At 38.3% G+C, this 16,549-nt stretch overlaps 1 protein-coding gene across 6 annotated transcripts; it reads right to left on the reverse strand.

Moving 5' to 3' along the window:
* Positions 1-5,375: 5,375 nt before the first annotated feature.
* Positions 5,376-14,415, reverse strand: LOC109212469 (pentatricopeptide repeat-containing protein At2g13600-like). 6 transcript variants are annotated; one of them, XR_002065858.1, is made up of 4 exons: positions 13,919-14,415; positions 7,607-10,100; positions 7,077-7,172; positions 5,376-5,862 (listed from the first exon to the last, which is right to left on the reverse strand). XR_002065858.1 is itself a non-coding variant. In XM_019376116.1 (3 exons), exons 2-3 carry the CDS (start codon positions 10,083-10,085, stop codon positions 8,343-8,345), a joined length of 1,677 nt encoding a protein of 558 aa, XP_019231661.1. In that variant the 5' UTR covers positions 10,086-10,100; positions 13,919-14,415; the 3' UTR covers positions 7,578-8,342. The 6 variants fall into 6 exon arrangements, 2 of the variants coding, with proteins under 2 accessions (XP_019231661.1, XP_019231660.1); XR_002065859.1 differs by lacking the exon at positions 7,077-7,172; XR_002065857.1 differs by lacking the exon at positions 5,376-5,862 and having other exon boundaries at positions 6,752-7,172; positions 7,578-10,100.
* Between the last annotated feature and the right edge of the window lie 2,134 nt (positions 14,416-16,549).

Consider the following 16,549-nt stretch of genomic DNA (forward strand, 5'->3'; position numbering starts at 1 on the left):
CAGCACAGTCTTCTAAACAATACACTTTCAAATTCTTAATATTTCAGAAATAATTCACACAATAATTCATTTCTCGGACTCGGGACCTCGGAATTTGATTCCGGGCACACCCCCAAGTCTCATATTTTCCTACGGACCCTCCGGGACTGTCGAATCACGAGTCCGGGTCCGTTTGCCCAAAAACGTTGATCGAAGTCAAACTTAATCAATTAAAACATCAAAATTTTATTATCTTTCTCACAAATTCATATTTAAACGTTCCGGCTACGCGCCCGGACTGCGACACAAATTCGAGGCAACCCCCAAGTGAGGTTTTCACGGCCTCAGAAATACAGAGTGAGTAGGAATACAGGTGATGACCCTTTGGGTCGTCACATTCTCCACCTCTAAAACAACCGTTCGTCCTCAAACGGACACGAGAAAGAAGTACCTGAGTCGGGAAAAAGATGGGGATAACGGCTCCGCCTATCAGACTCGGACTCCCAGGTCGATGCCTCAGGAGGCTGACCTCTCCACTGAACACGAACAGAAGGAAAACTCTTGGACCTCAACTGACGAACCTGCCGGTCTAGAATAGCTACCGGCTCCTCCTCATATGATAAGTCCTTGTCCAACTGGACAGTACTGAAGTCTAACACATGGGTAGGATCGTCGTGATACCTATGAAGCATAGATACATGGAAAACTTGATGCACGGCTGATAATCTAGGCGGAAGGTTAGTGATGTTTCCTATATGGTTGGAGAGCGGGTTCTGCTTCGGCTATCGCCTATGAAGGGCGTTATGATATTTGGGAAGAAAGGGAAGTTGAGTCCAAGGTTTATTGGCCCTTTTAAGATATTAAGGCGTGTTGGGGAGGTTGCTTATGAGCTTGCCTTACCTCCCAGCTTGGTAGGAGTTCATCCGGTACTTCAAGTTTCGATGCTCCGGCGGTACCACGATGATCTGTCGCACGTATTGGATTGCAGCTCAGTCCAGCTGGACAAGGATCTATCCTATATTGAGGAGCAAGTGGAAATATTGGACAGGCATGTTAGAAAGTTGAGGTCAAAGAACATTGCGTCAGTGAAGGTTCAGTGGCGGGGTCAGCCGGTCGAGGAGGCGACCTGGCAGACCGAGCAGGATATGGGCAGCCATTACCCTCATCTTTTCACTACTTCAGGTATGTCTCTATGCTCGTTCAAAGACGAACGAATGTTTAAGTGTAGGAGGATATGATGACCCAGCCTGTCTTCTTAAGAATTAACGCCCCGATCCCCTATTAACTGTTGTCCCCATTTTATTTCTACTATTTTGATTTGCCGGGATGTTCGGTTTTGAGTTTTGGAGAGTTTTGGGACACTTAGTCCCTAAATGAGAGCTTAAGTTTGGGAAATTTGACCGTAGTCGGAACAATGTGAAGACGGCCTCGGTATGGAATTCGGAGGGTTTCGTTAGATCCGTTGGGTGATTTTGGATTTAGGAGTGTAATCAGATTGTGTTTTGGAGGTCCATAGCTAAGTTATGCTTGAAATGCCGAAAGTTGAATTTTTGAAGTTTCCTGTTCGATAGTGAGACTATGATCCGAGGGTCGGAATGGAATTCCGGAAGTTGAAGTAGCTCCATAGTGTTGAATGTGACGCGTGTGTAAAATTTCAGGCCATTCAAACGAGGTTTAATAGACATTTTGATCGAAAAGCGTAATTTGTGAGTTTTTGAAGTTCTTAGGCTTGAATCCGATGTTAAATTGGTGTTTTGATGCCGTTTTGAGCGTTCCGAAGGTTGGAACAAGTTTGAATGATGTTTTAGGACTGGTTGGCATGTCTTGTTGAGGTTTCGGGGGCCTCAGGTGAGTTTCGGGTGGTTGCCAGAAGTTGAATTTGGACTTAGGGAGATTTTTGCATTGCTGAACCTGTCATAACCGCACCTACATGTGTGGGACCGCAGGTGCGGCGCCGTAGAAGCGGCTATTGGACCACAAAAGCGGAAATTTGGTCCAGCTCCAAGAGTCGAAGGTGCAAGAAGCGTAACGCACCTGCGAGACCGCAGGTGCGGAAGGTCTATCACAGAAGCGGAAAATGGATTTAAGTGAAATGTCGCAGATGCAACCATGTCCTCGCTGAAGCGGAACCGCATCGCTGAAGCGGATTAGCTGGGCAGAAACATATAAATTCTTGCCTTCGCGAATTTGAGCTATTTTCACCTTTTTACAAACAGGAAAAAGCCTTGGGAGCAGTTTCAAGAGAGATTTTCTGAGGAATTCATTGGGGTAAGGTCTTTGGTCCCTAAACTCGTTATTGAGGTGACTTTTATCATTATAAACATGAAAATTTAAGGAAAATTAGTGGTAATTTGGGGGTTAGGGCTTAACTAATTAGAGACCTTTGAGTGATGATTTGAGGGACCATTTGAGGTCCGATTTTTGTACTTTTGGTATGACTAAACTCGTGAGAGTGTGAGGATTCTGGAAATATGAATTTCTCCCAATTCTGAGATGTGGGCTCGAGGGGCATTTTGGTCATTTTACCTAATTTTGCGTTTTAGCTCAGAATTTCTTTGTAGAATCAGTGACTTGAAGTATTATTTACATTAAATTGAATTGAATAGATTTAGGCCATTTGGAGTCGAGTATTCGTGGCAAGAGCGTGGTTTCAGATTGATTTAAGTTGGTTCGAGGTAAGTGGCTTGCCTAACCTTGTGTGAGGGACCTTCCCCTTAGGATTTGGTATATTTGATAATTGAAATGCCTTGTACGTGAGGTGACGAGTGCGTACTTGAGCTAATTTTTAAAAATCCGATTTTCGTTAAGTAATTTTAATTGTGTTCCTTTTTCTTGTTTTATACTACTTACAAATTTAAGTCTGCTGTTAACCTAGAAAAAGCATGTTTAATTGACTTAATTGCTTACTTGCTAAAACTGCCCTAATTGTATTATGTGAAGCATGTTAGGTTAGAATTACCTGTTTTACTTGGTATGAAATTGAGCTTAGTTGAGTATTCTTTGTGTTGCTGTTGTGTGTTTTACTTTGGGACTACGGGATGGCATCACGGGAGATCCCCTGTATGCATTTATGATTTGAGCTGAGGTGCGGGATACCGAGAGATCCCTGGCACGTATATTGAGGATACCAAGAGATCCTCGGGATCCCTAGCACATATTGAGGACACCAAGAGATCCTCTGGATACCACGAGATCCCTGGCACATATTGAGGGTACTAAGAGATCCTCGAGATACTAAGAGATCCCCGGTTATTATCCTTGTGAAGACTGGTATTTCCTTGTGATTGTTTTATCTCTGTTCCAGTTATTGTATTCCTTATTATCCTGTATTAAATTCTTATTGTCACCTTTCAACTGTACTGCTTTTCTTATTCTGTCATCCCTTATATTGTTTAATCTCAGTAGGGCCCTGACCTTCCTCGTCACTTCCCCACCGAGGTTAGGCTTGGCACTTACTGAGTACCGATGTGGTGTACTCATGCCCTTTCTATGCATGTTTTTCATATGCAGATCCAGATACCTCCACGCAGACTTTCCATGCTTGAGTCGAGGCGTTCGTAGAGACTCCAAGGTATATCTGCCGCGTCCGCAGACCGAAGAGTCCCTTTTCTACTCTCCCTTTTGTATTAGCCCTTCCGTACTTATATCCTTGTTAGATATTCTGGAGTTAGACGTTGTAGACTTTCAAAGGCTTGTTATTATGAGATTCCGGGTTTTGGGAAAAATGTGTTTAGCTTTTGAGAGTTATTATTGTGTATGCCAAGCAGCACTTTAAATTTACTATTTTAATTTAATTTTTCGGTTTTAAATTGTTTCTTCTGCAAATTGGTTTACTTTTTTTGCATTGTTAGGCTTACCTAGTCGTAGAGACTAGGTGCCGTCACGATGGTTCACGGATGGCTAACCGGGGTCATGACAGCAAGACACAAAATATGTTGGGGAAAAGCAACATTTTCTGGAAAAAAAAAAGTAGTGTTCTTTTGTTATCTAATCTTCTAAATAAATAATATGACACTCTAAACCCGCCCGTTGTCGCGACCCAAAATCTAATTAGTCGTGATGACACCTAACCTCACCCGCTAGGTAAACCAATTTAATAATAATCCAATTTAAATGAGATTTACTGAGAGAAATAATGATAATAAAACTGGACTTATATACAAAGAGCTCCCAAGGACTGGTAGTACAAGTCATGAGCCACTAAGACTTAGATTTTTACAAAACTAAATTGAAATAATTACATCGTCTGTTTGAAAAGTAAACGAACTGAATCGAATGCAACAAGTGATAGCCATAAGTGGAATGCAGGTACATCTTCAATGTCAGCCCTCGCCGTACACGGCAACATCAACACAAGTATCTGTACGCAAGGTGCAGAAGTATAGTATGAGTACAATCGACCTCATGTACTCAATAAGAATCCTAACTAGCCTCGGCAAGGTAAAAGAAGAAAGAACTGTAGATGATACTCACTAACACCTGTGCAGTTCAGTATTTTCAACAAGTATAGAACATGTACATGATCAAATCAGGGACAATCTCATGTAAAACCATTTTTTATGCTCACAATTCTTAGCCTTAGAGTGTTCTGCTCAGCCAACAATCCAACATATAAGGAAGATAGACAAGTAAATCGGGTAATCAGTTAAGTGATTAGCAAGCAAAGATGAAAGATTTCCGACATCGGATCACTCCTCAATTCTTATTTTACATTTTGAATGGTTTTTACAAAATTTCTCATTTTCTTCCATTTAATTAAATAATTTAATGATATAAATAAGTATGAAATCATGAAATGTCACTAGCTTTACTAGAGCTCACATAAATATCAACCGCACGGATAACTCACGCGCTATAGTGCCAATATACAGATCCGCACGGACAACTCACATGTTCAAGGACAATTCACGTGTTATATTATCAATATCTGGATCCGCACGGATAACTCACGTGCTATAGTATCAATGTCTGGATCTGCACAGACAACTCACGTGCTGCACGGACAACTCACGTGCTATAGTATCAATCCGCCCGGTGTGGTCACAGGTATAACAGTCCAAATCATATCGCACGGAAGCAAGTATACAAGAACACATGTATATGATAGATAAAATATCAGATTTCATGCTCCTGGACTGGTATAATTACATGCTAAAAGTGTAGGCATGTGCAATGTATGCTATCGTAGCTCAAATCGACAATTTATCATAGAACTAGCAATTACCAAGTTTTATTCAGGGAGTTACCCTCTTCGTAACCTCAAACATATCTCAAATAGTTCACAGCAATTCAACAATTACCTAAATATGCACTCTCTCCCAAGTTATGCACACTAAATAGGCACATCTAATTGAGGATCCTATCAATTAACTACAACAAGAACGTAGTTGAACAAATAGAGATTAAACCAGGCAACTATATTAACATAACAAGAAGTTCATCCTTCAATAGATTCCATCAAAACCTTAGACTAAATATTTAGCTACTCATACTAGGATTCATCATAACAACATTCAAATTCATCACAAATCGTAAAAACAAAAGGAAAGGAAGAACTCGATGTTGAATTATCCTCCTTGCCTCTTGCCTCTCCTTGCCTTGAACTAAGCTATGAAAACCTTGATAATCCTCTCTTGGGCGAGCTAGACCTTCTATCGGTTAAGTGAATTTGCCCCCGAACTTCCAATTTTAACCCTGCAATTTACTCTTCCGGAACTGGGCTAGCGCGGTCGCGCTAATAGACGCGCTAGTGGCCGCGCTAGTCCAGGTCTTCATTTCATCTCTTCTTTTTCTCGCCTTCCCACATACTCGGCTCCTAGGGGCTTTTCTTGCTTCAATTTAGCTCCAATCACAACTTTAAGGCCTCATACATGCTACTCACTCCTGCAACGTGTGAAATTCACAATTAGAGCCAATTTATCATCATTTAACTATATTATCACAGTGAAACATAATCAAGCTGAGGCATAAACAATCGCCAAATTACATAAATCTAGCCTATTATCAGACACACTGTGCATTCAATGGGCTCCATTTATTCCAAAATTATTTTTTCAGGCATTATTTCGACATTCTGTTGCTGCTAACTTTCTGTTTTTGTTTTTTGTTTCAGAAAGTTTACTGTTTCGTTATTTATTATAGTGATACAATTTCAATAATAGCAATAAATGACATGTAAATAAGGAGAATGATTCAGCCAATAATGAACGAGATAGATGATTATTCTTCCTGACAATGATAAATGACAGACAAATCCTAGAATGTCAGAACTATTCTCGAATCTGATGGAAAAGTGTGGAATAATGTGTGCGAGAATATTGATGAAAAGGTAAGTGAATATTACGTGCCTTACACCATTGTCTCTTTTCCTCTTTATATGAGACATGTCCCTAACAAACCCTAATAGTACAAGTGCAGAGAATAGAATATTCTCTTTAACATCCTATTATAAAAACTAGCCGTTATTGTTCTATTCTTGGTGCTCGACCTCGGTCGTTGTTGACAGCCCGACCGCGAATCTCAATGCTTCCTGGTCGACCTTGACTGGCCCTTTCCGTAATGCCACTTTACGCTAAATTTCCTTAGGGCATATTTTGGCTTATACAACCATATATCAAAAGAAACCAAATTCCTAAACCATTGGAGTGTCTTGTGAAAGTAACACTAATATGAATACTGAAGCTACACATTATCAATCTGAAGTGTCAAAGATGTGAAAACAAAAAATGACATGACAGTGAATTACAGTAATAATAAGAATAAAGTATATGGGTAGAGCAAAGTCTCCTAGACAATTTGATTAAATGGTCGGCATCAATGGCCAATGGTTCACATTCGGATCATAAATGATGATATGGATAAAAACCATTAAAATGGAACAAGCATGTCATGAACCACAGCTAGTTCTCAGAGATCGGAGCTGTAGATTTTGTAGGAGGTGAAGAGCAATGGAGGAGAGGAGCAACATTAAAGAATTGCAAACATTTAGATTTTTTTTCCTTCAAATTGATGCTTGACTGGGGATAACGCAAGGGCAACTTTTGGGAACATAAGTTTTTGATGCCTCAATTTCTTCAACCATGATTAAAATTACTCACCTTCAGCAAATGGTCCTATGCCTTAAAAGATCCTCATATCAAATCCCTAAAAACCTTTTTTCCTCACTTTATGGAGAACCTAGCAGCCAATATTTTCTGCATTTGAAGAATGAATATTAAAAAGTGATGGAACTTCTGCAATTGCAAGTCTTAAAGGTAATGTTAATAGAGGTAAACTACTATTAAATTACTCAAGCTTCAGCAAATGTCCCTTATTTGCTACAGAATCCTCATCTCAATTCTCTAAGAACCAAATTTGCCTCGCTTGGAGAACCTAACAAGCCGTTATTTTTTGCATTTGAAGAATGAGTATTTAATAGTTGAAGATTTTTAACTGCACATCTGGAAGATAAGTAGCTTCAAGCGTTATAAAAATTGTGAACCACACAATGGATATTCCCTCTCAAAGTTAAATGCAAAGGTTAGAGGCATGATGGATCAGGATCAACCAGAACTTCAGAAACTGTCATAGTAAAAATTTAAACAGAGATGGTAGTATACCTCAGAGCTGTCTCTGTGGCATGTCGTACCTTCTGAATATTCTAGCCCATGATTTATATTTTCCCTGTTAGGCTATCCCAGTTTCTTAATATTGCTGCAGTGAACTTCGAGCAGACTGGTTTTGCACTTAACTCAAGGAATGCCTATTCAGTAACCTGCCATCAATAGCAATGACTGAGAGAAAATTAGCTGTCAAAAAGAATATAGTTCTAATAATATAGATATGTTGAGGCACTTAACAACATTAAGAATTTTAAATAGCTCATGATTGAGGAGAAGTGTAGGAATGGCATCGATACCATTTTTCCCTTAAGAAACATTTGGATGGTGGGAATGGGATCTTCGAACGAACAACATGAAGCCAGTTGTTCATAAAATATGATAGGTTGTGATAGTTAACAGGTCCATGTGAAAGAACATTCAGATTTTTCTTACCAAAATGAAAAGCACTAAATCAAGGCACAGAAACATTACCTGTGCACCAAAGAGGTGAGTACAGGCACGTTAATGATGGATCTATCTGCTGCTCGTAACATTAATATCTCTGAAGCTTCAAGCAGCAAGGATTGAATTACAGTGCCTCACATTTTATGATCATGTTTCTTATCTTTAGTGTAAGTGATGGAGTAATATCTTGAAAAATAAAATTTCTCCCTCACTTTTCCTTTCCCAAATTTTCAGCAAAGCAGGTAACCAACCACCAGAGCTCATATTAATTGTTAAATTAGAAACTGTTATACATGGTTACTACCTGTTTCAATTATGTCAACAAAATGCATCATCTACAAGAAAGTATGAGCATTCAATTTGAAATATGTATCCAGCATCCTTCATTGGATCTACGAGTTTAAGCAGCAACTCTTTTATTTCTTCTAACCGACTGTGGGACTTGTCTTTAGCGATAAATTTATGTCTGATATTGTTTATCTCAATCCAACTATAAGCTGTTTCTTTCACCAATCCTCTGTCATAGATGTACCTTCGCAGAGTGCGGGCATCACCCCACCTTCCTGCTGCTGCATAGATGTTGGATAACATAATATACCTGGCAGCATTATCAGGTTCCAGCTCAAATAGATCTTCTGCCACCCTTCTAGCAAGTTTCAAGTTCCCATGTACCCTGCAAGCACCCAAAAGTGCGCCCCACATTCCAATATTGTCTCTTCCCCAAGGAGCTCTCTTGATCAAATCCGCAGCTTCTCCAAGCATATTCTTCCGTCCAAGTAAATCAATCAAGATGGCATAGTGATCCAACTGGGGTACTATACCGTATTTCCTCTCCATTGAATGGAGATATTGAAATCCTTCAGGTAATAAACCACAGTGGCTACAGGCAGATAAAACCCCAAGAAAAGTTACATGGTTTGGTGTTGTATCTGTTTCAATCATTTTCTCAAACATGAACAAAGACATCACTCCATTCCCATTTTGAGCAAATCCATTTATTATCGAGTTCCAAGTAACTCGATCCTTCCCATCTAACCTCTCAAACAATCTCATAGCAGATATCATGTCTCCACATTTAGAATACATGTCAACCAAAGCATTAACTACAAAAATATTATGCAAATCAATTAAACATGTACATCTAAAAATGTGTCCATGAACTTGCTTACCTTTTTCAATAAGAGGTATGTCTGCACAAGAACTTAGGACACCAACGTAAGTGGATGCACGCGGTACAATACCTTCTTCCAGCATTTCCTTGAAAGTACACAAAGCCTTATCTCCTTCTCCATTTTGCGCAAACCCTGTGATCAGAGCAGTCCAAGCCACCACATTTCTGATCGGCATATGATCAAAAAGTGAGCACGCATCTGCCATTCTAGACGCACGTATATAAGCAACCAACAGCGAAGTCCACGAGAATACATCAGTCTCGCGCATTTGACAGAAAATAGAATAAGAGTACCCGGGTTTGACACATTTCCCATAAGCATCAATAAGTGCATTGCAAACCACAAGATTAAACATCACACCAATCACAGTTGCTAACCCATGCAATTCACGCAACAAGTTCAATGCACCCAAACCTGCACAAGTATTTACCACGCTAACAACCGTGAACTCGTCAATCAAAAACCCATTCCCACGTTGAGTTTGCATTCTTTTGAAAAAACCCATAGCTTTTCTAGGGAACCCGTGATGAGTTAAGCTTGAAATGATTGAGTTATAGCTCACAGCATTTGGATCAGGCATTACATCGAGCAGCTGGAAGGTTTTCTCAAAAAGACCCTTTTGAGAGTAAGCTGACAGCATTGTGTTCCAAGATTGGGCGTTCTTGTCTGACAGTTCATTAAAGGCCTGTTGCGCATACTCTATGGAACAGCATTTAGAGTACATGTATATCAGACGGTTGGCGAGGAATGTGTTAAAGGTTAATGCCGTCTTGATCAGACGGGAGTGTATGAGTCTCCCAAGCTTGAGATCATTAGTTCGGATGCAGTTTGAAAGGAGGCGCGCGAAGTGATGCACAGGCTCAGCAGATATTGCTTCACTTGGTTGCATGAGAGCAGATTATTTCTATAATTAACAAAAATATTCAGGATTAGCAAGGGAAGAATATGTCGCAGAATGCATGAAATAATCGTATATTTGAAATCTTATGGATTTTCACATTGGTTGCGATTTGCGAATTTAAAATTTTCGTGACAGATATTTTTGTCGACTTCTCATGATTTATTTAGTAATAGTTCCAAAATTGCGATAGGGAATTGTAGCTAATATAGAAAACATGTACATTTAATTCTTGTTGAAACAGTATTAGGGAGTACTAATTTCTTTATATGGAAAACGGCTTAAAGTACCCCTATCGTATGCTAAATGGTTTATAAAAATCCCGTCCATCTATTCGTCTGAAAATATATATGACGTTAATTCTATTGTCAAAATTACACCGCGACTAATGGCACTTCATGTGGGCCTCTCATTAAATGATGTGTCATTCTTTCATTTGTCCACGTAGCTCAGTGGGGATGAAATTATGAGCCTGTTTGGATGGGCTTAAAAGCTGGTCAAACCAGCTTTTAAGTTATTTTTTAGCTTATTGAGGTGTTTGGCAAACTTAAAATCAGCTTAAAGGTCAAATGCTTTTAAGTCAAAAGGTCCAAATTAAGCCAAAAGTGATAAGTTGGGTAATCCCAACTTTTTTTTTCTAGCTTAAAAGCCACCCCTCTTTGCAATTCCTATACATAGCGTTTCCTATGCATTACTTCTCAATTTTATTTGCAATTAAAAATCCATAGGCAATTTTTCTAGCTTAAAAGCCACCCCTCTTTGATCAAGAGAGCTCCTTGGGGAAGAGACAATATTGGAATGTGGGGCGCACTTTTGGGTGCTTGCAGGGTACATGGGAACTTGAAACTTGCTAGAAGGGTGGCAGAAGGTCTATTTGAGCTGGAACCTGATAATGCTGCCAGGTATATTATGTTATCCAACATCAATGCAGCAGCAGGAAGGTGGGGTGATGCCCGCACTCTGCGAAGGTACATCTATGACAGAGGATTTACCTATCATTATGGCGAAGGTAGGGTGATGCCCGCGTTATGGCGGTCCCTCATTTCCTATTTAATGACTATCCTGTCATTTTTTTCTCTCTCAAAATTGTTCTACTTCTTGCACCAACTCCTACTTACTACAGTAATAACAGAAAATTTTAACTATCACTTTAATCTTGTGCCCAGTTAAACCAGGACATTTCAAAAAGTTTAACGATTATGAAACTATCATTATTATTTTAATTTTTGGTTTAAAATGTTAGGTTGCTTTAAAAGAAAAAGCCCAATCTTTGGGGCTTGGGCCGCAATATGGGAGATGGCCGGAGGAGACTGGCTTGGGCTTTGGGGCATTTGCATCTATACCCGCTTTTTGGGTCATGTTTTAACTTGTGCCCGCTTTGTAAAAAAAATTGCAAACGTACGCACTTTTTCGCGTAACTTCAGCATACGGGGCTGAAGTAGCAAAGGCAATCACGCAAAACTTCAGCATTCTAGTAGACGGGCCTGAAGTAGCAAGTGTTCTGAAGTTTTTGTTTGTAATTGCTAAACTTAAGCATAGTAGCTGAAATTTTGTTCTCTATTTGCTGAATTTTTTTTTTTGTAATTGCTTAACTTAATCATAGTAGATGAAGTTTTGTTCTCTATTTGCTGAAGTTTTTGTTTGTAATTGCACTAAATAAGCTGAAATTTTTTTATCCTGGATTCATTAGTTTTGCCATTAAACTTTTTCAAAAACTTCAACAGAAGATGCTGAAGTTATTTAGTTCATTTATAAAAACTTCAACACTAAATAAGCTAAAGTTTTTTTGTCCTGGATAAGCTTTTTCAAAAACTTCAGTAGAAGATGCTGAAGTTATTTAGTTCATTTGTAAAAACTTCAGCACTAAATAAGCTGAAGTTTTTTTGTCCTGGATTCATTATTTTTGTCATAAAGCTTTTTCAAAAACTAGCATATAAATATTTTTATATTTTCATAGTTATGTTTGAGAGAATCAAAACTGGCTTTAAGAACATTGTAATCTTTCTCCAATTGCTTTGTCTTCCACCGTGCACGGCGGTTCTTGAACCAAATAGCAATTTGTCTTCTGTTTAAGGAATTACATTATATTACAGTTATCATATAAATATTTTTATATTTTTAGTGTAATATCTGTCACACCTCCTTTTTCACCTACACTCTAGAAGGGTGTATATAAGGGAGTTTTTTCCAACTTAAAGTGACAATCGAAAAGGGATTATTTATTTATTAAATTTAGAGTCGCCACTTGGGATAATTTTATGGTGTCCCAAAGTCACCGGTTCAAATCCCGAATCGAGGAAAAGATTGGCTCTGTATTACAGTCTGCGAACAGAGAAATCCGAGTAAGGAATTCTGTTAACCCGAGAGAAGGTGTTAGGCATTCCCGAGTTTCGTGGTTCTAGCACGGTCACTCAATGGCTATAATTGGCATAATTATCTAATTTTAAAACATTTTGAACTTATGTGCATTTTAACTTTAAAACCGCTTTTATTTATTTTAAGGAAGATTTTAACGTCGTCTACAACATGTCTTTGGACCGCGTCACATGAAATACACCCGCAATCCGAAACACATTTTATTCAACGTTATTGAGATTTGGAATTGGGTCACATGAAATGCGCACTCGAGTTTAGGAAGGTAATATTATTAAAATAACACGCCTAAAGCAACTACACACTTTCAACTTTGCGAGGGTCCTGGAAAATTTGCTAAATGGCGCGCCTCGGTTTTTAAGGATAAAATTCCAATTAAGTGAGGGCCATAGGTTTTGAGATTTTATTTGGCATGGCATGGCACGCCTCAAATTATTAAAAAGGATTTTATTATTCGAAGTTGCTATAATCGGGTTACATGAAATGCACCCCCGAATTTTGGAATTAGGCATCCTAACTATGTCACGGGAACCGTACCCATAGTCACAATGGTTTATTAATCACGCCTAAAGCAACTAGAGCATTTGAATTATTTTCCTAAACTTTGAGATTATTGTAAGGGTCATGATTTGTGGAAGTAGAGTTGTGGAGAAAGGATAGGTTTTTTCACTAGATTCGGCCAAGCCTGTCATTTACGAACTTTGGCCCAATTGTCCCTAAAGTTGAAGCATCTTTTTAACACTCAAATTCACGACCATCCTTATCCAGAGAATTCAATAGTTAATCTCCAAAGATATTACTATTTAATAGAGAACAATCACCAATGAACTAATTTGTCTACTCAACTTAACTTCATCAATCAGTTAAAATAATACATAAAGAAAACTCAAATAACCACCATTCAAACAAAAAAAATCGTTATCCAAGCGGAGTAAGGAAAACTCGACACACTACGACTAACAGGAAACAGTGTTCAAACATTTTCATTCAAGCATTAGACAAGGAGCTATTTTGCACTTATACAGGTGGATTACAAAAAAAAAAAAAAAAAAAAAAACTTATAGCATTTTATTACAATCAACACCAAGCCTGCACCCAATTGAATTTGCAAGGACATTCACATGAATTCATTTTTACAACTCTAAGAATATCCTGGCTACTTCTTAATTACATATCCAGCCTTTCCTTTTCAATTGTATGACATGCAAAACACGATACCACAAAATCTATAATGAAAGGACAACAACATGCTTTCAAGGAATTTCCAAACATATTGAGAAAGTAGATCTAGCCAGCTATAAATCAGATTTGCAGACTCTTCATATTAAGCATGCTATTGACATAAATTTATCAGTCATAACACACAGAGGAATAAACATGGCAACATTTGCATACAGAGATTCCAACATCAGACCTTAATTATAGAGTATTCGTGTAGGGTCAGAATGTACCCGATAGCGAAAAGAACAATTGATTTGACCAAATAAAGATCTTGAATCCAAATGATGGTGTTCAGCAAAAGATTTCCAGGCAGAGCAGTAGCAGAATCCCAAATCGAACCAGCTTCGAAAACAAAAACTGAGAAAATTGGAGTAGTAGGAATAAGATAGTTCTAGCCCGGTTACGCCTTAGAAGTTTCAGAAAATGTAGTGCAAAACAAGCAAAAATTGAGGCGGCTATCTAGATCCCTTTCATTCCTCTTGTTCGAAGCTTTTTGTGTGTGTTAGATCTCTGTCTTTCTAGTTTCTTAAATTTCGGGATTTTTACTTCAACTCAGGGAAGGCATGAGAATGAGGTTCAGATTGTAAGGTGAGTGTGAATAGGCTTGAATCTAGGAGGGTGAGTGAACGAGAGGAGTAGAGTGTATGGTGGGAGGGGGGTCGGCCTTCTCTGGTTTTCGCTGAAGATAGAGAGCGCCGTTGTTGATGTAAGGGTCTTAGGGGTCTAATAATCTGATCTCCCCTTTTCTAATTTTTCTTTTCTTTTAATTAAAATCCTACAACTTAAATCCTGTTATAAATAGAATTTTATTTATGGTGAATGTTTATATTTAGAGAGATTCTAGGTTTTATTACTTGGTGGCTAAGTCACTCTCTGCCTATAAATAAATCTATTCCATTGTAATCATCCCAAATTCAATAAGAATTCTCTCCCTCTACTTTTCTCTGCACTACTCTTCTTCTTCTTTTATTATTTTATAACACGTTATCAGCACGAGACTCTAACCAATTGAGTAGAAACTTTGGGATTGAGCATAATGATTGTCAATTATTCCATAAACTTCCTTCATGATTAAATTCTGGATTTAAGGTAAGTATTTTACTTTATTTTTCTCTTTTAAATTCTTGAAATTCTATAATTTGATTTTATATACAAGCAAAGACAACAAAGTTTGATTATAACTCTAATGGAGTTTGTAAGAAATTATAACCACCTGAAGTGGTAAAATTTCTATGCCTCGCCATGATCAAATTCATGTATGATTGTGGGCAAAGAATTGAAAACCCGTCCCATTGAATTTGCTCCATTCTCATTCCCTTAAGAGAATGTGATAGCAGTATGTGATAAGTCTGAAAGAAGACAACATTATTACTATGAATGTATCAATGGATATGGACGTGGCAATAGACGAAATTATAATCGTCATCATTTGTGGTAATGAGAACAATAAGGATTCTCAAAATAATCTTTCACTCTGTGAAAAATATTTGTCATCGATTTGACATGAGATTTTGTAAAGCACATATAGATGATTATGGTCCATTCATGATGTGAATGTGACAACATCTGATTTATGAATACATATTCATTCTTCAAAGAATATGAACGTGCTAGTGGTAGTGAATATACCGCACTCACCTCTAAAAGGAGGTTTGAGATGATATAAGAAAATAATGTCATTATTATGGCATGAATGGTCATTGGTCACGTACCTATTGTTCGCCAAAATATTTTGGCATTGTAATTGTTAAAAGACAACGGTAATGCAAGAAACAGATCTTGCATATAATTTTGACCATAACCATAATGGTATAACTTTCTCTTTAAAAGAGAAATTCACCATATGGGTGTTGAAGAATATGTGGTACTAAAAAATTAATTGAGAACTCTGCAAGAGCCTGTCACGACCCGGATTTCCCACCATCGTGAGTCGTGATGGCGCCTACTGTAGGAGCTAGGCAAGCCAAACATTTAAACATTTTCGGATAACCACATAACAATAATAAAATAACGAGTCTTTAAATAAATGCGGAAGTCTTTTAAAACATAAATAACTGAAAACCCAAAATGCGGAAGTCTAATATTTCACTACCCAAGACTAGAGTCGCTGTCTCACGAACCACTAAAGAGTGCTACAAACAAGTCCGAATAGAAAAATACATAATGTCTGTCTCGGTACAATGAAAACAAACAGAAAATATGGAAAGGGACTTCGGCCTGCGAATGCCAGCTAGGCTACCTCGTAAGTCCCTGGACTGAAGGGGGCTCCCGATCGACTACTACTGTGGTCCAAGAGCTGCTCCGGTACCGTAATTTGTGCAAAAAGCACAGAAGTGTAGCATCAGCACAACCGACCCCATGTGCTGGCAAGTGCCTGGCCTAACCCCGGCGAAGTAGTGACGAGGCTAGACAGGACTACCAAGTCAACCTGTGCAGTTCAATATATATATATATATGCAATAAAGGAAAGAATACCGAAATTAAACAGTTAACTAGGGAGGGAAGCATACTATGGGGAGTACAAACAGGATATAAAGTCATTAACTTAAGTAAGAAACAGGGCAATAACAATAATTAACAAAAACAGGAGAATCAACAGTTGCACGGCATCAACCTTCGTGCTTTTACTCTCATTCTCACCAAAAAAACAATCAAATAGAATGCACGGCATCACCCTTCGTGCTTTTCCTCACATAACTCTCATTTCATGACACGGAATGATCCTTCATGCAATTATAGTCAAAATCAGAGCACGGAATGTCCCTTCGTGCATAAATAATCAAAACATGGCACGGAATGACCCTTCGTGCAAATATAATCAAAACATGGCACGGAATGACCCTTCGTGCAAATATAATCAA

Source organism: Nicotiana attenuata, unplaced genomic scaffold (assembly GCF_001879085.1).
Source record: "Nicotiana attenuata strain UT unplaced genomic scaffold, NIATTr2, whole genome shotgun sequence".
In the NCBI taxonomy this organism is placed as follows: Eukaryota; Viridiplantae; Streptophyta; class Magnoliopsida; order Solanales; family Solanaceae; genus Nicotiana; species Nicotiana attenuata.

What these genes read in the sequence shown, in the direction of transcription:
- LOC109212469 (XM_019376115.1), bottom strand. Translation starts at nt 10,085, where the DNA reads ATGCAACCAAGTGAAGCAATATCTGCTGAGCCTGTGCATCACTTCGCG.